Source organism: Barbus barbus (assembly GCF_936440315.1).
Source record: "Barbus barbus genome assembly, chromosome: 10".
Lineage (NCBI taxonomy): Eukaryota > Metazoa > Chordata > Actinopteri > Cypriniformes > Cyprinidae > Barbus > Barbus barbus.
The window spans coordinates 22,465,581-22,487,259 of NC_136738.1; the positions used below are offsets into that span (position 1 = coordinate 22,465,581).

The 21,679-nt window shown below is 36.7% G+C and overlaps 3 protein-coding genes across 5 annotated transcripts in view; 1 reads left to right on the forward strand and 2 right to left on the reverse strand.

Moving 5' to 3' along the window:
- Positions 1-1,762: 1,762 nt before the first annotated feature.
- On the reverse strand, positions 1,763-14,147 carry efhc2 (EF-hand domain (C-terminal) containing 2). Its single transcript, XM_079426908.1, has 15 exons — positions 13,997-14,147; positions 13,440-13,628; positions 13,195-13,345; positions 12,874-13,097; positions 12,546-12,797; positions 11,798-11,905; positions 11,506-11,644; positions 10,336-10,501; positions 8,924-9,066; positions 8,638-8,834; positions 8,404-8,537; positions 7,593-7,787; positions 4,112-4,204; positions 3,915-4,017; positions 1,763-1,981 (listed from the first exon to the last, which is right to left on the reverse strand). The coding sequence occupies exons 1-15, from the start codon at positions 14,036-14,038 to the stop codon at positions 1,871-1,873; spliced, it is 2,247 nt and encodes a 748-aa protein (XP_079283034.1). The 5' UTR covers positions 14,039-14,147; the 3' UTR covers positions 1,763-1,870.
- A 419-nt stretch (positions 14,148-14,566) lies between these two features.
- On the reverse strand, positions 14,567-17,024 carry LOC306875707 (FUN14 domain-containing protein 1-like). Its single transcript, XM_079426411.1, has 5 exons — positions 16,949-17,024; positions 16,222-16,384; positions 16,003-16,078; positions 15,336-15,464; positions 14,567-15,170 (listed from the first exon to the last, which is right to left on the reverse strand). The coding sequence occupies exons 1-5, from the start codon at positions 16,965-16,967 to the stop codon at positions 15,093-15,095; spliced, it is 465 nt and encodes a 154-aa protein (XP_079282537.1). The 5' UTR covers positions 16,968-17,024; the 3' UTR covers positions 14,567-15,092.
- Positions 17,025-20,803: 3,779 nt separating this feature from the next.
- Positions 20,804-21,679, forward strand: part of kdm6a (lysine (K)-specific demethylase 6A) — a gene marked incomplete at its 3' end in the record, with an annotated part of 60,800 nt that continues 59,924 nt past the window's right edge. For all 3 annotated transcript variants that reach the window (XM_079427475.1, XM_079427476.1, XM_079427477.1), the window contains exons 1-2: positions 20,804-21,239; positions 21,377-21,440. In XM_079427475.1, coding sequence (XP_079283601.1) covers positions 21,085-21,239; positions 21,377-21,440 — 219 coding nt within the window. In that variant the 5' untranslated portion in view covers positions 20,804-21,084. The remainder of the gene's footprint in view (positions 21,240-21,376; positions 21,441-21,679) is intronic.

Sequence of the window (21,679 nt, forward strand, 5' to 3'; positions counted from 1 at the left end):
TTAGCGCTGCCTCCACTTCAGCTGAGTGATACTAATATTACTGTTCATTAAACGGTATGCTTTACTTGTAGGTCGAACAGTTCTCAAATCGACTTCTAATGTAGCGATTACGTAACTTACAATCTTCATATCGATCGCAACAGTAGCCTCAAGCAAAAAAAACACAATTTATACTGGACCACCATAATTTACAGCAGATACAAATGCATTCCGTCCTGCTCTACAGCGAACTTAATTTTGCTAGCTACAAACAGGCTAATTACTTCAAAAAATAAGTTGCTTGCCGTTAGCCTGTTCCTTCACGTTTTACGTAGCCTCTGGAAATACAGACAGTTGCCTGCAGCGTCTAAAATTAGGCTTCACGAGTGAAATTGGGTGGATGAGGGAAAGAATATTAAGGTAAGCCAATCAGAGGCAGAGTAGGGCGGGTCCATTCCTTTGCCAACAGGGGAAAAAACGCTACAGGTGACGTGACAGATGACTCACAGATACAACGAAGACGACCCCGACCCCGACCCCGACCCACCACCATTTTCTTTTTTTTTTTTTTTTTCTTTTTTTACAGATCTACACGATTCACGTGAATGACCTATTTCAAGATGAAAACGGCGAATTTCGCCGAAAGGTGATAAGTTTGCACCCCTGATTATTGTTTATACAGTACGTTATTTTTAGGATTTCACCTCTGTGCCATTAATGTGCTCCAGACATACATTAAAACAGTACTGATAATGTTAAGGTAATGTTTACACCTGACATTAACATCTTGTTGATCTGAAAATTTTAAGCTTCATGCTTTTATAGTTAACTAATTGAGTACCTTTATTAAATGAGAATGTACATGCTTAAATATAATCTATATTTATTAATTGAGCAGACTTTGTTTTGCAGAAAATATATGTTCCTTATTATTGCCTGTGACACATTAGTATTTACACTACAAATACAATGTGATCACATGATTTTTGAATATTTCAAAATGTGGTTTGAGCGATCATCCGATTCCAAAACAGTTTTTTGCACAGATTTTGTTCTTGTAGGCTATTTAGATGGATGTTAATACCAGATGTAACCAGGGTCGTTGTTGCATTCTGGGATGTTAAAGTGTGTCCTAATTCCCCATTCACTGGAGACAGGCTAAAAATGTCCTAGATCCGTCAGCCTTTGTTTCGGACAGAAGCCTGCTAACTCATGAGGCTAATATTTTAGTAAGTGTGAAGGCTAGGAATGAAGACTTGATAATACCGGTGTGATGTAATGCACTTCTTTTGTCTTGGCCAGGAACTGAGGCCTTGATCGCTAAAGCTCTGATTACAGACACGCTCAACCTCTCTTTTTATATACAGCATCAGCATTTATCAGTTGCATAATGTGCCAGATCAGAGCGTGAACAGCTAATGTAGGTTATAAAATGAGGATGTCGGACCTTTCCATTTTACTATGGGAAAAAAAACGCTTGTTTCCTTTAACTAAACCATGAAAAGACCTTTGGGAAATCTGAGTTTGGGTACTGTATAGAGGGCAGTTATTTTCTCTCAAATGCCTATGGCATGTTGTTGTATTATATTGACAGCTTTATCCACATAATCATGGCAAATGTGCATGTCTGTCTGCCTGTATATGAAATATGGTTTGATTTAGCGGCTCATGTTTTTAACTGCTCCACGCTTGGTCCCAAGGCACATAAGGCCCTTCCAAACAGCTCTCTCATTCCAGCATGTTTTTGATTTTATGTTGAATAAAAAATACACATAAACGGTATTATGACATACATGCAGCACATCAGAAACAACGATGTGCAACAATGTGAATTTAATCAGCGCAATACACAAAAGTCGAGCAGATTTCTTTACTTTCTCATGTTATGTTCTCAGCTGTCATTAATGTTCGTGGCGCTGCCAAAGACGTCCTCCAGAAGGAGCGAGTAGTTGATGGTTTTAACTGCAGGGTCTGCAGCGTCTCCTCTCCAGTCTGCGTCAAACTGAAAACAACAGCACGACAGGGTTTGAGAAACAGCTCTCAGAGGTTCCTGGAGCACACATGTTTAGCTGGCACTCTCATTTCATGTCTCTGCAAATTAAGGTGAACCAAGACATAGATTTATCAGGCCGGATTGACTTTAGCACATGGTAAATGTCTTGTACTTGCTATTTAAAAATATATGACAAATGTTTAACGACTGCGTGGTTCAGTAAATCAGACATGTAATAATCTTTTTAAAAGAATTGCTGCAGATAAGATTTTTTATTGCTCAAAATGTTAAGGTGACCAGATTTCTCAAATGAAACTGGGAACATTTTTAGTTCAACAGTCTATATATCACTAAAATATTCAATGTTATTATCTATGAATTCAAAAAGGGGGACAGTTTTGTGTGATTTGAACATGGTAAATGTAGAACTGTGATGAGTTATTGTATATCTTACTCTAATACTGTAAATTAGTGGTCATCAACACTTACGAACTGTAAAAACTGTTCAGAGTAAAGGTCCTTAATTTTCATATGCGTTTTTTCATATTCATCATCCAAACTTTGCACACAGTCAGATGTGTCAAAACACCTCTCAAAATGCTTGCTATGGATGTGAAAAATGCAGAAAATCGAACCAGATCAAATTTTTTATGACGGGCGAAAGTTTCGGAGGCAGAGTGTAAGCGTTATTGACACTACGTGAAGTTGCATTAATTTTTTTAGTGTGCGAAATTTTCGGACTGGAGTGTGCAAGGACCGTAACTCGCTTTCCTTAAACTAATGTTTGTCGAAAAACAATGTTAACTAAACCTAAAATGATTAAAAATCTTTTTGTTAATTAAATAGACATAAAAAAAAACTTAAACTGAAGTACAAAAATGACTAAAACGTAAACAAAAATAAATGAAAGCTAAATATAAATATTTTAAAAAAATCTAAATTTAATTTAAAATGACAAAGACAACAAAATGACTAAAATGATATATAAAACTAAAAATACAAAGCTGAAGCTAATTCAAAATATGAATAAATACTATAATCGTACACTATAATGATATGAATAAATACTATAATATAAATAAATCTAACATAACACTGGATATCAGTGCATATTGACGTCCCTGGAAATCCAAGGCATCTGGTTATCCTGTCACATATGTAACATATAGCAAGTATACATACTTTTTATGCACAGAGCTTCATGTGGTTTTTATGAAACATGGCTCAAGTCACTAGACTAGACCGATTAGACCGACCGGTCGATCCTTACAGTTTCAGTGTGGTCTTGTGGTCTTATTCTTCTTTCTTTCATACTGAGAAGTATTTGATAAATGCAGGGCAATTCACCATTGTAATGGCTGCTAGATTAGGTTCAGTGAGGGCCACAGGAAATGGCTGGAAACTGGCAAATTTAGCAGTCAATAAACACAGTGAAATGAGCTATGAGAAATGAGTAAGCAAAGCAAAAAAACACAGAATCACACAGCCTGGCTTGCTTCTTATAGATCCATCTTGGAATCGCTATGTATGGTCCTAAAAGCCTTGATTACATTGAAAAGACAGCGGTGAGAAACTATACAGACAAATCGACTGCTGGTTCCCCCTGCTGGATTGTTAAGACCCAGCACAACTGGAAGGCTGTGAGTCAGTGAGCAGATGGTTCTGCTTAGGCTCCAAGGAGGCATGCTAAATTACTGCGTTGTAATAAAAGCTCCACTTCAGAGTAGTTGTTGAATGGGTTTTTCCCAAGGCTGATTTACTTGAGATGAGGCTTGGAGGTGCTCAAAGCTTGTGGGGCCCACAGGTTACCAGGGCCTGGACCCTGACACAAACACTCTCATGTACATGTGGCCGCTTTAGCAAAAGACATAGAATGACATCTCAAAATATGTGTTTGGTGATAGAACAAATGACATGTCATCCAGACCGATTTTAAACTCACCTTCACGGTGACATCTGGAAGCACTGCAGGGGCGGGGTTTTCTCTCCAGTTGATACTGGAGAGGAAGGCATGATAGTCAATCTTCTCAGACTCATCTTGAAACCTGGATGCGAGCATGAGAGATGCAAACAATAAGGATGTGTTGTGGTGAAATGTTTCTTGGATAATAAATGGGAGTTTTGCTCTGTTGACCCTACTTTTCGAGGAGGGCTCGTTGTAGGTCATCAGACAGGGGCAGTCGGAAGGCTTTAAAGATGATCTGTGCCTCTTTAGAAGAGAGGTGTCCAGATCTACAGCAGCACCATTTGAGTAGACAGAAATAAGACAGAAAGAAGAATAAGTAACTCACGTCAACACATTCTGTAATATATATATATATATACTGTACACATTAGAGCTGCATGATTCTGAATAAATTGTGAATCACAATTTTTTTTTTGTCTCAAATTGTGATCAAGATATTCCCACGATTCTGAACTTAAATTAACACATCATTTACAAAAGGTTGAGACAAAATATTAATTGCTGCAGTCAGTTTAAGAGTGTTTAATTCATTTTTAATTGTTAATTTAAATATATAAAATATTTAACTAAACCAATTTTTAATATTAAAATTATGAAAAATTGGTTTGAATGAATGATTCAATGACTCACTTAAATACTTCACTTGTTTCATTACTGGATGAATCAGCATTTTTTTAACAAATCTCTTAAATTAATGATTCAATAAATACATTTTTAACAGTCACTCTCCACCTAGTGTCTAAACATTGTAAACTACACAAACGTTATTTGAAGCGCGAATTACTTTTAAAAGGTGATTTGCTATATTTTGAATCGTTGATATTGAGAAATGAAATCACGTGAGTGTTTGAATTGAGATCGCGATCTTTTAACGATTAATCGTTCAGCTCTAATACACATATATATTTACACACACATATATATATATATATATATATATATATACATACACATACACAGTGGTGACCAAAATTATTAGAACACTAGTATTTTCACCAGCTGAAAAATGGTTTTAAAGGGTTGCTCCACCCCAGAATGAAAATGTTGTCATTAATCACCCTCAAGTTGTTCCAAACCCGTAAAAGCTTTGTTCATCTTCGGAACACAATTTAATATATTATCCAAAAACGGCACTACACTGACACAAGAGGAGACAAATTGTTGAATAAAGTAGTTTTTTTTTGTTTTTGTTTTCTTTGCGTACAAAAAGTATTCTCGTTGCTTCGTAACATTATGGTTGAACCACTGATGGCAGATGGACTATTCTGATGATGTTTTTTATACTTTTCTGCCACATTTCTGCCTCGACAGTGTTAATTGTTTGGCAGTCAATGGGACAGTCACAAGCCTCCCGGTTTTCATCTAAAATATCTTAAATTGTGTTCCGAAGATGAACAAAGCTTTTACGGGTTTGGAATGACATGGGGGTAAGTGATCAATGACAAAATTTTCATTTTGGGGTGGAGTAACCCTTTAAGTCACTTATTTCTATCTTTTGCGTTATTGTCAGTAGGAAATATCAGTATACATTTCCAAACATTAATTTTGCTATTAATTGGAGTAATCCAGTGAGATTTTTGTTTGAAGTCTGACAACAGCCAGTGCTCCACACAGAGATCTGATCTCACTATCATCATCCAGTCTGTCTGGAATGACATGAAGAAACAGAACAAACTGAGACAGACTAAATCCAGAAGAACTGTGGCAACATCTCCAAGATGCTTCAAGAAACCTACCTGCAAGGCACTTGTGTAAAAATGCTGTAAAATGAGGATGCTGTCAAAAATATGCCATAAATAGATTTTCTTTATCAATTACCTTATATTAACTAAATCAAAAGAACATAAATCAAGCTATATAATCTGTAGAATTTATTGTTTTTGAATGATGTTTTTTTGAGTGTCTCTTTTCAAAAATGTTCAAAGTATTTATTTGAATTACAATTAACAATTTGTAATACAAATGGCTTCACTGTTACTTTTAAGCAATGTAATGCATCCTTGCTGAATAAAAAAGTTAATTTCTTTATAAAGTATTGACCCCAAACTTTTGAATGGTACAAATTAAAAAATACATTAGAAAATAATCTATTCAAAAATTATTATCATGTTCAATTTTCTTATGGAGTTCATGACGGACAGCTGCAGACATTCCTGGTTCATTATTTTCAGAACATCGTAAAATAACTAAACTTTCCACAGGACCACAAAACAGGACAAGCACGTTGACCTGTTGGCATTCTTCCTCATCTATTTCCCCTGCCTGCAACATGCCACAGGTCTTCATCTGTTTCCAATGCTTCACTTGAACCGCTGGAACTAATCGCTCCCCCTCAATCTAAAGCAGATTGATGGTTATTCTACCTCACCGTGATTGTTAGTGGTCCACATCAGTGCCTGCGTGACTCTGAATAGCTGAGATAGGGTGTCCTTACGGAACAACCGGGAATGATTTTGTGGTTCTGTATGAATGCCTGTTTATGTCAATGTTGATTTCTTATTATATACATTTAGTCATGTGCATATACTGCGACAGGGTGCTTACAAGTAACAGATTGAAGAAAACACAGTTCAAAAAGACATGATTGATTCAGTCAGTGTGGAAGAACTTGACTGGTCTGCAGAAAGCCAAGTCCTAATCCCAGCTGAACACCTCTGGTGTGACTTTATATGCAGACCTTGAGCCAAAAACTCATCACCAAACACCAATGACTTGTATAGACACTATAAGGACAAAAGTGTTGGGACACCCCCTTCTTTAGAACAGAAAAAGCCACTAACAAAACTGTGGCAACAAAGATGGAAACATAATTCATTTATTTAAAAATTGTATTTCCATCTCTGTTGCAACAGTTTTGGACGTGTCTAAAATGACAGCACCCTTATGTACAAGTCATTGGTGTTTGGTGATGAGTTTTTGGCTCAAGGTCTGCATATAAAGTCACACCAGAGGTGTTCAGCTGGGATTAGGACTTGGCTTTCTGCAGACCAGTCAAGTTCTTCCACACTGACTGAATCAATCATGTCTTTTTGAACCGTGCCTTATACACAGAGACACTGTCATGTTAGAATAAAAAAGGGTCCTGTCCAAACTGTTGCTATAAAATTAGAAGCACGCAATTCCCTAGAATATCATTATATGCTTTAACATTAAGATTTGTACTCATAGAAATAACTAAAGTAGTCAAACATGTTCATTAGAAGGGGGTGGCCCAATACTTTTGGCAATATAGTGTATATATTAGGACAACGTTTATGAGAACAATTATGTTTAAATTCAGTGGGGTCCAAATGGGGGTCCAAGACCATATCAAAACAAATATGGTTTTCAAAATTGAATTAAAATCTGGAAACATGTAAACCAAAACAATATTACAAAGTAAAATGTATACTAAATAGTAGCAAAATGTTTGATATTTTATTTCCTTTCCAAGAGGAACTGAATGCACAAAAAATTATGCCATTTTGAAACTAAACATAAGCAGCAAATTCTAAATGTGAAATTTGTAACGCGACTCACAAATAAATCATAAGAATAAATATTTGAAGTATTTGTATATACTGACAGCCCTATGTGCACAATTAATTAAATACAAGAAAATCTATTTTAAAAAGTTATATTTGAGACAGAAAGTGAACCCTGCTTGAGTGCTACCTGTCCCGGTCCTCATGTGTGAAAGCTCGAATCATATCCGTGAAGTTCTCAAAGTTTTTCTTCTTTAGCTGATCCTGAGCCACAGCAAGCATGAGGCCCAAGTCCACCTCTGGCTGTTCCCGCGATGAATAATTGCGACCCAGCGTTATGATCTCATGTTCAGACAACCGAACGTCCATTTCAGCCAACAGAGTCCTGTGAAGAGCACAACCATTTACTGATTGCTTGTGCACTGTCAAACTAAATAGTGTACTGGGTATGTATTTTCAAGCTTAGCAGCTGGCCCTTATTTGGTAATGAGCTAGTTTAAGCTGGCCCTGAGCTGGTTATAAACTGGTTATGAGCTGGTCCTGAGCAGGAGCTAGTTGCTTAGGAACAGTTTAGGACCAGTACATGACCAGCATAAACCAGCTCATGACCAACTAAGGACCAGCTCAAAGCAGCTGCCATGCTTCAAAACATACCTAAATACCAGCATATGCTGTGTTTTGTTTTTAACAGGGCTTTTACTCCTTTTATTTGACAATGTGTTTTTTTATAACACAACCGTGATGTGTATGTTAGGAATTAGAATTTAGTACAGTTTGCACTAGGCACAGCAACCAAAAGAACTCCAAGTTTTGTCCCCAATCAACCACAACTGCGACAGGACATTTTGCCAGTCAGTTCTATTTCTGTAGGTAATCCCACCCACAATAAAATCTCAAATTCAGTGAGTCTAAGCCAAAATTGCACTCAAAATAAATTATGTGGCAGGCTAGAACAAGGTGTTATGTACCTTTTATTTGTGTATTTTTGGCTGCCTTCTTACCTAAATGACTCATATGGAATGAAGCCAGTGTTGCTTGGGTCACTCATGGTGAAGAACTGTTTTACTTTCTTCTGCTCTTCCTCACTGATGGATTTTACCTTGCTAATAATGGTGCCAATATTGGCCTTGGGGAACTAAGTAATTGAGAAACACAAGTGAAGGGAGTTAATTGAAGTTTCTGTTTAAAACAATTTTAATCAAAACATAAGAGACTTTAGGATTTTTGTATGTTACCTCATCTGCATGCTGCTCCATGTAGTTGAATGTAAATTCATCAGCTTCCAGCAGCTGGAAGGGCTGATTGTTCAGATCCAGCCGAGCTCCCACATACAAATCCTGAGCTGTGAAATACTCGGACAGCTCACTCTTAAACAGCTCCTGTCCTGGCTTTTTCACTCGACCTCTCTTGAAAAACGTACCCCCAATCACACCTTAAACACAAGAACAATGGAATAACATTAGGTAGAATCTTAATTATGTTTTTATCTGATCTGAATTTAAAGGAACAGGATGGCAGTACCTGAGTTTCTCTGAGGAGGTTCAAAGACTGCTATGGTGTCATCACTGAGGTAGACATATATGATAAAAACACGTCCCTTGTCGATAGGACTGTCTGTCAGCATTTTCGCCACAAATCTCAACACATTGCTAACCAGACCTTGCCTAAAGTTGAGAAAAAAGTTTAATTCATCATCTGGCTGAGGAATGTTTTGTTACAATAGACAGGAATGAATAGAATAAAAAATGTATCATTGATTTGGCACTTTAAAATCAAACTAATCATGTAGACGCACCACGTTTTTGCCAACTAAATAACAAAATAGCTATTCTAATTTTAACAAGTATTTATTTATCCTATACTATTTGTACACTGAATAAAAGACATTTGTACACATTCACCTCAAAACATTAGATTCATCCACGCTGAAGCCGTGCCAGAGTACAGCCCACGTAATAAAGATAATTCCGCACCTGACTGCAATACCAGGTTTTCAACAGAGATGGCGACAAAGAGGCAAGACTTACGGACTGCAGCTTTAAAATGGTTATTTTGAAGAGATAGTTCACCCAAACCTAAAAATTCTGTAATTCTGTCATACTTTCTCTCAAGATGTTCCCAACCTGTGTGACTTACTTTCTTCTTCAAAATACAAATTTGTGCACAAATCAGCATGAAATAAAGATTTTGAAGGGTCATGTGACACTGCAGACACGTAATGGCTGTTTAAAATTCCGACGTGAGACAGCCTCATAGACTGAACAGACCAATTGGATGTGACACAATTGTGCCAAGTTTTCTTATATGCTCACTATACTAATGGACTCCCTAACTTTGCTAGAAAGTTTGTTTTTCTCTTTCCAACTTACAGTGACTATTCTATAAATATTTATTTAGTTCACTGGACTGACAAGATCAGGATGGGTCCTTGCTTATTAGTCCTGTCACTTAGCTGCTTTGAGGTTATTGCTATCTATAAAAGAACCCTTCACTTAGAAGAGCATTCTTTTTCCCTTCAAACTTTAAGCCTGCCAATGTCTGACATGTATTGTTCAAAGCAAACTGAGCGAGACAGCAATCTGCAGTGTGATACTGGTTCTGGGATTATATTTGGAAGCAAAGCACTGTTAAAACAATGTATAATAATAAACTGACTGAAAGTGTGTTTTACATCGGAAGTATGGTGAGATTTGCATTTGAGCTTCTGATTATTTATAAGGGGCATGTGTTCATCCATGTGCTGTATTGCAAAGAGCTGCACTTAACTGATGAAGCATGATTTAGTAGGACAGACAAGGTTCTAATGTCTTCTGTCAAAATGATCAGAAAGCCAGTAAGGTCTGACATGTTGTTTTGATCTAATATTAATGGTTTTAAATTAAAGGGAAGCATACACTCTGGATGTCCTAAGGGAGATTAGCTCCACTGGTTACCTGTCTTTTTCCATAAGCTTCTTGAAATCCTTCTGTGGAGGTTTAAGCAGCAAACCCTGACAGGAGCACATCGAATCTTCCTCAGATCCAAATCCATTGTAGGGTGGCAGTTGTCTGGCTGTTTTAGGAGGGAGCGAGGCCCGGTATGAGACAGGTGTGAAGTCCTCTGTGAAGCCACATAGGAAGAAAACATCAAAACCACACACACATTTAAGCAGACATATGCATGGAAAACCGGAAGTGAGGCCAGACAGGTTGCATTTACCCATATGAATTCAATCTGCAACCTCTTAACCTCTGAGAAACGGATAAGTGCTTCATCAGAGCATGTGTCAACCCCAGCTCCATTAGGCTCATGTGTAACTAATGCTATGATCTCTTCGACCGGCATAATGCCGCAGCAGACAGATGCACGCGCACCCGTATTGTGTTACCGCTGGCATGGAGCTCGTGTGCTTCTCATGTCCAGGCTTTTGAAGATAAAGAGGCCAGGCCGGTCATTGCTCATATCTGCTGTCCAAAAACTGAGTCACCTTGAGGTGTCAATCAGTTCTGCTCCTTTAGTCTTCTGTCGTTCAATGCGTGCTATTCCGACAGTTATTCACAGAGATGAAAGCATACTAGGGAACATTAGGCTCTCATAGAGACGTGGGATTTACGACAGGAATACCGAAAATTATGAACAGCTTGTCAGGCCACACAGATGCAATGTGTACTGAGAATGAGGGGTTGTATGTAAATTGTCTTTTCACAGTTTACTACAAAAAGCAGTTAGAGCATAAGATTGCACATGCTGTAGAGAGTTTGTTTGTAGCAATCAAAACAAATATGAGTTCATGACATAGTCCTAAAGTCACAGGTGAAACTCAATACTGACATCATGTGGTCATTGATAGTGGTGCCAAACCCCTCCCTCCAATTTTTTTTAAACCACATAATAATAAAAATAACCTATTCTCTTGTTCTATTTTATACTATAAATATTCTAATAATTTAATAATAGTACACATAAATAATAATACGAAAATAATGGTTATACTCTCTTTTGGCTGGAATTAAATTGTTTTCATTCACACAGAGCATGAATTAGAACATATTAATCAAATATAATGTTATCACCGATAAAAACATAAATACTTCTTCCTCCCTTTGAGTCATGATGTAACTCACCAACACCATATTTAGAGCGATAATACTCTTTAGTGAAGTTGTCGCAGTCACATATCAACATCCTACGACCCCACACATTAATGATGCCTCCAATGGTCAGGTCACAGTCTTTGTAGAATTCTTCTTCTACTGATCCAGTCTGTAAAATGTTAAGGAAACATTGACATACTAGTCCATTAAAACTGATAGAATTGGCTTCTTAACTAATTAAAAATTGTATTTATAACAATAAACAATTGTTATGAAATTCCTAAGGGCATTGATAATGGACCATATTTTAGTCAGTACTTACCTTGAGGCTATCCAAAATGTAGCGTCCTCCTTGTCCGACTGGTCCAAATACATTGAGGACTGTGCGGTCCGTTACTTCTCCAGGCTGACGTTTGGGAATAGGGGCATGCTGTTTGACACAATCAAGAGCAAAATAATTAAAATTTTTCATAACTTGAAGGACAAGTGAAATTTGCTAATGGTTTCATAATTATTTTCTCACTGGGTGATTCCCACAAAACCATTTTAGATGACATTTAGTGAAAGGCAACAGAATAAGTGACAAGACTACATGACAACAGAATAAAAAACCTGAACTTCCTTCATAATGAATTTAGACTGCAAAACAAGCAGGGAGGAAACTGTAAAGTGCTTTAGGGAAGTTGGATGTTCTTTCAGCCCTGTCAGTCTGGATAAAAGCTTGGCATGGAGAATGGAGAAATTTGTCCAAGCAAAAGAGTAGAGAGGAACTGATAACCACTAAACTGGATTGAACAGTAACCATTTAATTTCAGATCTTTCAAACACATTCATCGAATTCATGACCTCTGTAAATATTTGATCAAAATACAGTACAAACAGTAATATTGTGAAATATTATAATAATATAAAATAACTATTTTATATTTGAATATATTTTAAAATGTGATAGCAAAGCTGAATTTAGTGCTCAAGAAACATTTCTTCTTATTATCAAGATCTGTTAATAAATTATGGATATGTTAATGTTTTTTTTTTTTTTTTTTTTTGCAGTGCTGTTTTTTACAGACCTTGGGAAGCTTGCCCCTGTGCAGAAATTTAGGGATAGTATCTCGACCAGAGTTTGGAAGGACAACTTCGTAAATTTCCATTGTGTCATCTGCCAGGAAGTAATGCAAGATCAGCTCTCTGGAGTCTCCAAACATGCTCTCAGTATCATCCCAGTAGCAGTAGAAGCGCAAGACTTTGCAGTCATGTTCCAAAAACTGCTTCAGGGTATCTATTCTTTCATACGGCCGTAGCGGCTTCATGCTCTCCTCCATCTGTGAGAGGGAAAGAAACAGTATAATATTGAAGTATTGATATTGCTATATAGACAGACACATGGTGCTTTCTTACTTCTTGTCGATGGGTGGAATAGGGATCTGCTGGCGTAGAAGCAGGGGGGTTTTGGCGCACCCCCATTTTTATCAAGAAGTTGCGTGTGAAGGGGTCACAATCCGTAATAATAAAGGTTCTGTTATAGAACACTATTTCCTGATTGATGTTAAAATGGTGCACATTGTAAAAGCAATCATCTTTAGGAGCTGGGAGAGAAATGCGGTGCCTCCGAATCAGGGTTCCTACATAGGAGTAGAACAGATGGATTTAAACAGGATGTTTTTACTGGTTTGGTTTGTCATTAATCAGGATGCTATAGATTTGATTCTGATGGTTTACCCTGTGGGATCCCACTGTTTTTGAGCTCTGGCTCCACTACTTGTATGGTATCATCCTCCAGATAGAAGTAAATCTTGCACTTTCGCACTCTATATTTTTCTTCCCTCCTCTGAGGTACAGCTTCTTGGAAATAAGCATCAAAACACAGGACCTTCAAGTAAGAAAATAGCATGGAAAATGAATATACTTTGCACAGCACTATAGGTAAAATGGCTATATTATGTTCCCGCATAATAATGACAAACCTGTTTGTCAAAAGCAATCCATGCCGGAGCATCGCTGCCCTCTCCCTTTGGAAAAAGTGAATACTTGGGTCTTGCTCTCTGCCCCAGGAGAAGTTCTCCTCCAATGCCTGGTTTCTCAGACCCAACCATCATGGCTACTCCATTTGAATAATCAAAATGCTGGGATTTATGAAATTTGTCTTTTCCAAGCTGGAAAATAATGAAGAGACAATAAAATGACACTGTAAACTCTTTTCATAATTTTATGACAGAATCTTAACTTGTCTATCATCTGTATCCATTTTATGTGTTTTAGGTTTTCTTCGTCAGTAATTTATGGTTGAAAGCATAACTTCACTGAAGGTTGTGAATTTGGCAGCACATAAATGAACTCGCTAACGTTACTTAACTAAATAGAAAATTACACACACACTTTAATATTTTCATTTTTATAAGTAAATATTAGCAGACCGCTCTACTAACATAGCTAGCGATACTTAAAGAGCCCTTATTCACATAAAGTTATTTTTCCTCAACACAGACAGCACAGTTCTATAGATAATTTTGGTATCACTTACATTTCTATTGACTGAATTTCCAGGCAACATTGGTAAAGCCATTATTAGTAGCAAGCGATGTAGGATTTTCTCAGTGCAGGACGACCCCAGACTGCTGAGAACTGGTTGCCAAGATAACTACTTGTTTGCAAATATTATTGCTAGGCAACGGAACACAGATCACGTGATGGTACATTCATTGGTCTTCAGTTCAACTGTTTGTTTGCAGTAAATCAAATTTGATTTCGCTTGAAATGCATACATCATATTTCAGGTATCTCAATAATAAGTTCTTGTTTTGGCCAGTTTTTAATATCTCTGTTTCATTACTATAAACTACTTATGAACATACTGTAGGACCTAAGTTATTTCTGAATCTCTTCAGCCAAGTTGTGTTACTTTAAACTGCATGATCTATTAATATTGACTGGATGGCCAAATTCTTATAAAAGCACTTTTAACTGCATTTAAAGAAGTCCATGCTTTTGTCTACCATAAACTATATAAAGATGTTTTTAAACCTTCATTAAGTTTTGAGGTTTTTTTTTTCTCCCTTGTAAAAAACAAAACAAAAATCAAAACAACATGAATAGATCATAAACAACCAGAAAGACAACATTTTGTATTATTTCCACAAATATGTTATTGGTGGGTGATTCTGTACATTTAAAAAAAAATCCATCACAAAGTAAAACACTCAAAAAAACAATACATGCTTCTGGACAAGTAAATATTATGGAAATTATACAACTAACTCAAATAATGTATTGTCAGAAACAAAGTACAATAAGAAACACTTTAGTTGTATATGTAACAGACCTCATGTCGATGTCTTACTGATTTAATAAAATTAAAAATAACATAAAACCACACCAATAATTTTCTATAAAGTTATTGGCACAATATCTCTCTCTTCATCAGGATGATTAAGCTATGTACAGTTAAGAACAGCATTGTAGAGGAATATATTTAGAACAACAGTTCAGCAAATGGCCATTGCACTGCTTCAGACAATAGATCAAGTTTCAGTGTTGTATCGCTGTGATACCGACATTAGGGAGAATATTAATGTGCAAACTACTTATATCAGTGACAATACAGTAGATCCAGGTTTCATTTAGGATGCCAGTCCCAGCAGAAATCCTCCAACAAATCCACCCGAGATGACAATATTCCTCTTCACAAATTCTGTCGACTGTAAGAAAAATACACCATTTTATAGAATGTAGGATAAGTACCAACTTTCTAAACTGTTATGTGCACACACTAAATAATAATACAAAATGCTTTATAGAACTATGGGAGCTCAAAATAGCTAGTAGACTATGAAGTTATGATGAATGTATGAAAGAATACCCACTTCTTCTATAAAGGAATTGAGCTCAGGGGCTGCTTTGTTTGCCTTTTTCTTCAAATGCTTTTTTGCTTTATTGACATCCTTTTCCACTTTCCTCCAGTCAACCTGCACATAGCCACTGTGGTTGGCAATCTGAAATGAAGTAAGATTTTTTTCCCACTTAAGATGACATAGAAGCATAATAAACCCTTAAAGGAATAGTTCACTTAAAAATGAAAATTTACTCACCCTCAGGCCATCCAATGAGTTTGAGAAACAATCACTGGAACAGATTTGGAGAAATTTAGCATTACATCACTTGCTTACCAGTGGATTCTCTGCAGTGAATGGGTGCCGTCAGAATGAAAAGGCAATAATATGGATAGAGGCCTTGTATTTTAGCCGGAAGGAATAAATAAAATAATATAAAATAATGATGGATTTGTTTATTACAAGCGCACAGATTTTTAATTCACAAGATGTTAATGATGAACTGAAGTTGTGTTTTATTGTTATTATTGTCATGTTTTTATCAGCTGTTTGAACTTCTTTCGGCACACAACAGCTGAGGATCCACTGGTGAACATGTCAAGTAATGCTAAATTTCACATCTACATGAACAGCCTGAGAGCGAGTAAACATTTAGCAAATTAAAATTTTTGAGTATTGGCTACGATTTAATAATCCATACTTGTAGCAAAAGAAATCCCCCTCCAACAGCAGTAGCCACAATTTTTCCAACTCTCTGAAAAAGATAACCAGCACACCTGGAGGACAAAGGACAAATTAATTCATGCATTTATTAGTATGCATTATTTCATACATGTAGAATAGAATACTGAAGTTGGTGAATCAAATATTACAGCACATACGAAATAGCATAGGTTTCTTAATCTCTATTAACACTAACCATCCTGTCACTCCACCCATCATGATCTGTGAAGTCACAGAGTACTTTTCTGCAATGGGTCCTGTACTGTTCCCAAAAACACGACTCCACCACTGATGCCTCCTGGCGTAATCTGTGATGTTAACCACCTCATATAATTCATCTTGACTCTCTGCATCCACATCTGAAAACAAAAGTAAGTGTTAGACATATTAACAGCGTCCAAAATCACAAAGTATGGATGCAACTGAAAATACACCCTTATATAATTCATTAGGATGTTTTGCATTATTAAACAAATGGTATACACATTATTCCTGTATTTCCACCCAAGAACCAACTGTAGGACCAAACCCTGTTTTACATTCTTTAATATTTTAGATGAACCCATTTATGATCTGATTTAAAAACAAAGAAAGTTAATTAGGTATATTAACACTGATAATAAGATCATCAAACCTCACCATCGCACCTTACACTGAAATATTAAACTGAGAGCAAGGCACTTCAGAGGATGTTTAGAATGTATTCACCGACATACAGTTACAAAGACAGGAATGAGAATTAAAACAATATGAGTAGATTTTCCGAGATTTAGCCACATGACATCTGTACAGTCTGACATTATAATAATCGATCACTATGCTGCTCTACATTGGAATCTCGTTGCATATAACCTATATGGTTAAATAAACACGTTGTCAATCAAAGCTATTTATTCAAATGTTTGGTTGGCCTATTTATTTACCTTCACTGCGATCCGCCATTTTATGAGGCTGTATTCACACAATGCTCAAAACCGCTTGCAGCTCTACGCAAAATCCTGCGTAATTTACGTGCGATCACTGTCCACAGACTCCTACAATCGCGTCCATGCGTTATTCACAAAACACTCTACAAATTATTTCAAGTGTAATTTAACATTTAAAAAAATATTGTTTACTTAAATATCAGACGTCTTTACACATACTGCCTGAAACTGTCTAAATTTCATATAATAAGAAACACTGTAGTAGTTGCATAATAATAATGGTTAAGCAAGTGAAGAAGAGAAAGAAAGAATTCGGATTATTTCTATCTTTCTCTCTTTATTACTTTCTTGCTTAATATGCTGAAGGATGCAGAGAAATCTCTAATAACTTCAAAGAGAATAGTGGAAGAAAGAAAGAAAGAAAGAGCATGATATGATAAGATAGGATAAGACAGGATGATACTTTATGGGATATGATAGAATAGAATGATATTATTATTTACATCATTAGAAAAACACATTAAAATCAGATACATAACGGTACAGTACAATACACTACCATACAATAATACAAATTACAGAACAAAAGACAGAAAGAAATGTTCTATAATCTAGAATAAGAATTTACCACACAATCTGGAGGAATGAAAATCATACTGGTTCATGTAACTAACAAACTGTCTAATAATTGTAGAAATCAGGCAACGTTTTCCTTACATCCTCAAAACCATAGACACATAAAATACCCAGACGCCTCATGCCGTTGCTGCTGTTTCTGTTAACAATTCTAATATTAATGTAGTATAACTGTGATATATACATGTAATGTAATTTTAATGTACATTCAATCAAATTCAGTTTTTTTTCATGGCTTTCTCTGTCTTCTACCCCAACATTTAGCTTTTCTTGTGCCTCAGTCAGAACACAGCTCATTCCCTTTGAAATACAGGGGGACAAAATTCAAAATAATACATCTTTAAGTACTAATAATTTACCATAATAGAGAAAATGGTAAATTTTCAAATACAAATCAAAAAGTGACAGACTGGTAGTCTGCTTCCTATTTTCATAGCACTCTATACAGATAAAAACTCCACAACAAACATTAACAATTGTAACTGATAATCCTTTATGGATCCAGTAAAACTATACAGTTACAGTGGTAAAATATTATGCACCGATACAGTGCACAGTAAAAATAAAGTAAAAGTGATATGTAATATTAAAAATTATATGTAGTACAAGTTGTAGTAAAGTGAATAATATAATGAAATAGCGAGTACAACAGTACAATAACATAAGTTATATAGATTTATAATAGCAACAATTATATGTATACTACCATAATAAATGAATAACAATAGATGAATAATAGCAAGTAGCAAGAATAATACAGAATAGACAATAATGAAGAATAAATTAATTGTAAATTAAATAATAGTGAAAACTACAGTTTTATAATAGGATTTGTGTAATAATTATTAAACAAAGTAAGACACAACTGAAGACAAGCAAAAATGTATGGTTGTCAATTCCAAATTGTGTTTAATTAATGTGTTCCTTTAGTAAAACATAAAATATATGAGCTGAGATTGATTCAGAGGATTTTATATATATATATATTTATATATATATATATATATATATACACACACACACACACACACACACACAGATACAGATAGATATAAAATCCTCTGAATCAATCTGCAGCTCAAGGACATTTTATTTCAGTTTTCAGTTCTAGCTTTCCCTGGGAATAGAGTGGTTTAGTTGTGACTTCAAAACCTGACTAATAAAGACTAATTCTCCAATGCTTCCCTCAAGATTTTCCTATATTCTATAATGGGTTTTTTAAATTAATGAGTAAAATAAGATCTGTGGTAAACAACTTGACAAAGCTTGGCATTTTGCTATATAATGCAAATTACACTCACCCATGCAGAAAACACACATTTTGAAAATGTTGTTTATTTTTTGATATATGTTACTACATAGGAATGTTTGGGGTGTGAGTGTGTGCAGTTTAAGTTGGACAAAATGCCAAAGTATAGTTATGTTTAACACAGACCAGAATATGAGATGCCCCCCCCCCCCCCCCCCAAAAAAAAAAACGTTCTATTAATCAAAATTTATAATCATTAATTACAGCATCAAGAGCAATAATCAACTATGATTTTGCCATGATATTGCAGCTTCACTCACTAAGGAGTTCCTGTGTTTTTCCTTGCTAGGCTATTTACATAGCCAGGGAAGTCGTGCTGGGGAAGTCGTGGCCTAATGGTTAGAGAGAAGGACACGTAATCCAAAGGTTGCGGGTTCGAGTCTCGGGCTGGCAGGGATTGTAGGTGGGGGGAGTGAATGTCCAGCGCTCTCTCCACCCTCAATACCACGACTGAGGTGCCCTTGAGCAAGGCACCGAACCCCCAACTGCTCCCCGGGCGCCGCAGCATAAATGGTTGCCCACTGCTTCGGGTGTGTGTTCACGGTGTGTGTGTGTTCACTGCTGTGTGTGTGCACGTTGGATGGGATAAATGCAGAGCACGAATTCCGAGTATGGGTCACCATACTTGGCAGTATGTCACTTCACTTCACTTACATTATGCAGTTTACAGTACACGATCAGCATTAAACAGAATGTGTAAATCATTTTAAATGTAGTCTATAGTATTGTGATTGAAGAAACTGGTTATATTTAAATATTTGACAAAAATTACAGAAACATTTAATAAGCTTAATTATATTACATAATGTTATTATAGAAATTGCCCTTACAAAGGTAAACAATGCTCCTGGAAGTCTATTCCGGGGGCAAATATTGCCCCACAATGGAAAAGTTCATGTCTGACCCCGGCAGAAATTGAGAGACAGAGAGAGCGAGAGAAGTATGAATATGATCGGGGTCATTCTGGCCATTCATTCAGGGCTGTTCTGTACTTTAACTAGTATAAATACAACATTAGGCTGTGGAGGTTTAGTCTCTTGGAAATGCAGAGAACAGGCTTTCTTCAGATTTCTTTGAGGCTTGTGTTGTCCTGTTTGCAATTGGCTGAAAGGGAAAATATATAATCAGTCCACAGTTTTATGATAAGCTATTGAATCCTTATAATCTAGTGATGATAAACTTACTCTGTACATGAGTAGTGAAATTAAACAGATGCTTTAGCTCCATCTCTAATCCTGACAGTCTGACACTGTCTCGTCAAAGTGCTCACTGTAGCCTACATATTGTGCTCATTTACTTTATGATATAAGCTACAATATAAGTTAAAACTTAAGAATTCATTAAAACTTTGATTTCTTATAAAGTCGCTAACGTTAGCTATTAATCGTCTGACACTGGTGGGTAATTAACTGCCAAAATAATGTAAAAAAAAAACATCCAGCAACAACTGATCATTCTTACCTGTGAAAAATAATACCCCGAGTTCTGTTTTTATTCATGTGCGACGGTCTGTAGATCCCCAAACTGCCGACGAGTTAGGTATGTTTTCTTCTGTCCCGATATTAGCTTTATGGAGAGTTGCCCGGACCAATATGGCGGCGAGGTTGACGTGCGGTCCAGCGGCCAATGAGGCGTCTAGGTATTTATTATGTTTATGCTCAAATCCCTGAGTTTTCAAACAGACAGATGCTTGAGCCAATGAGCCGTTTTATGTTGGTGTTGCGTAATCATAATAAATCCAGGTGAGCCAATCGCAGCAGGCAAAGATGCGGCGTAAAGTTGAGGGGTTTGTTATTTATCCTCCCCCTTGAAAGTTTATATGAAAAAAAGGATCCCAAGACAAGGCCGATCACGTGGTCCCCACCGAACGCAGCCATTGGCCAAAACCGCAGAGAAGGCGTTCCGACGGCGGCGGCGTGGGTTCGCTTGAGTGTCACAATTATAACAAGTTTGAGCTGGCGACTAGGGGGAAGTTTGTGATATTACTAAATAACAATTTACCGTTAAAACCTGCATTGCTCGTTCTGCATGCATTTTAGTGTACCTGCTACCATTTATGTCGAGGACAATGTGAAAAAGGGGGTGTTCAGAGGAAATTATTTTCCGTCTATTCTTTTTTGCGTTTAGATCTACGCAAAAAGGTGCTCGGCTTGCGGTGCGTGAATATTTTCGCTGGAGTTTTTTGTCTATGAAATCGTGCGGAGTGTCAGTGGCCGCTGTAGCTCGCGCTGCTGCTGCTGGTGATGAGGAAAAGAAAATGGCGGCGGGAAAAGCGAGTGAAACCGAGGAGGACTTTCCGAAGCTTACGCCGCAAGAAAGGGAGCGCGTAGCCAGCATAGACAGGTCAGTTAAAGCCCCTTTACTTGCACCGATGACCCTCCGTGCATTTTTACGAGCCTTCCCTGCATGTTAAAGCGGTGCAAATGAATGCGGTGCAGGTGAAGTAACACGGAACCGCCTGTGTTGTCCTCTATTTGCAGCACACTGTTTGGATTTCAGAGGCTTCATGAAGATGGCGCCAGAACGAAGGCCTTGCTGTTAAAGGTATGACACTGATGGATGTCTGGAGACAGATAGACACATCACTCTGCAAATCATATAACATCATTGCACAGAAAAAAATGCATATAAAACACAATATGCAGTGACACTCAAGGGGGTCTGTGTAATCAGCTGCAATTGTACAGAATAATGCCGTGTGCGTGACACTTTTATAATGCTGTAAACGTATGCATTCTATAAAATGCAAAAAGACGCACAATAATAAATTTATATTGTACTAT

What these genes read in the sequence shown, in the direction of transcription:
- efhc2 (XM_079426908.1), bottom strand. Translation starts at nt 14,038, where the DNA reads ATGGCTTTACCAATGTTGCCTGGAAATTCAGTCAATAGAAAT. An exon ending in GAAATTCAGTCAATAGAAAT is followed by an intron (nt 13,629 to 13,996) that starts GTAAGTGATACC and finishes ATTATTTTCCAG; the next exon opens with CTTGGAAAAGACAAATTTCA. An exon ending in TTCCAGATGTCACCGTGAAG is followed by an intron (nt 1,982 to 3,914) that starts GTGAGTTTAAAA and finishes TGTTGTTTTCAG; the next exon opens with TTTGACGCAGACTGGAGAGG.
- LOC306875707 (XM_079426411.1), bottom strand. An exon ending in GGGGATTTCTTTTGCTACAA is followed by an intron (nt 15,465 to 16,002) that starts GTATGGATTATT and finishes ACTTCATTTCAG; the next exon opens with ATTGCCAACCACAGTGGCTA. An exon ending in TCAATTCCTTTATAGAAGAA is followed by an intron (nt 15,171 to 15,335) that starts GTGGGTATTCTT and finishes TTTTTCTTACAG; the next exon opens with TCGACAGAATTTGTGAAGAG.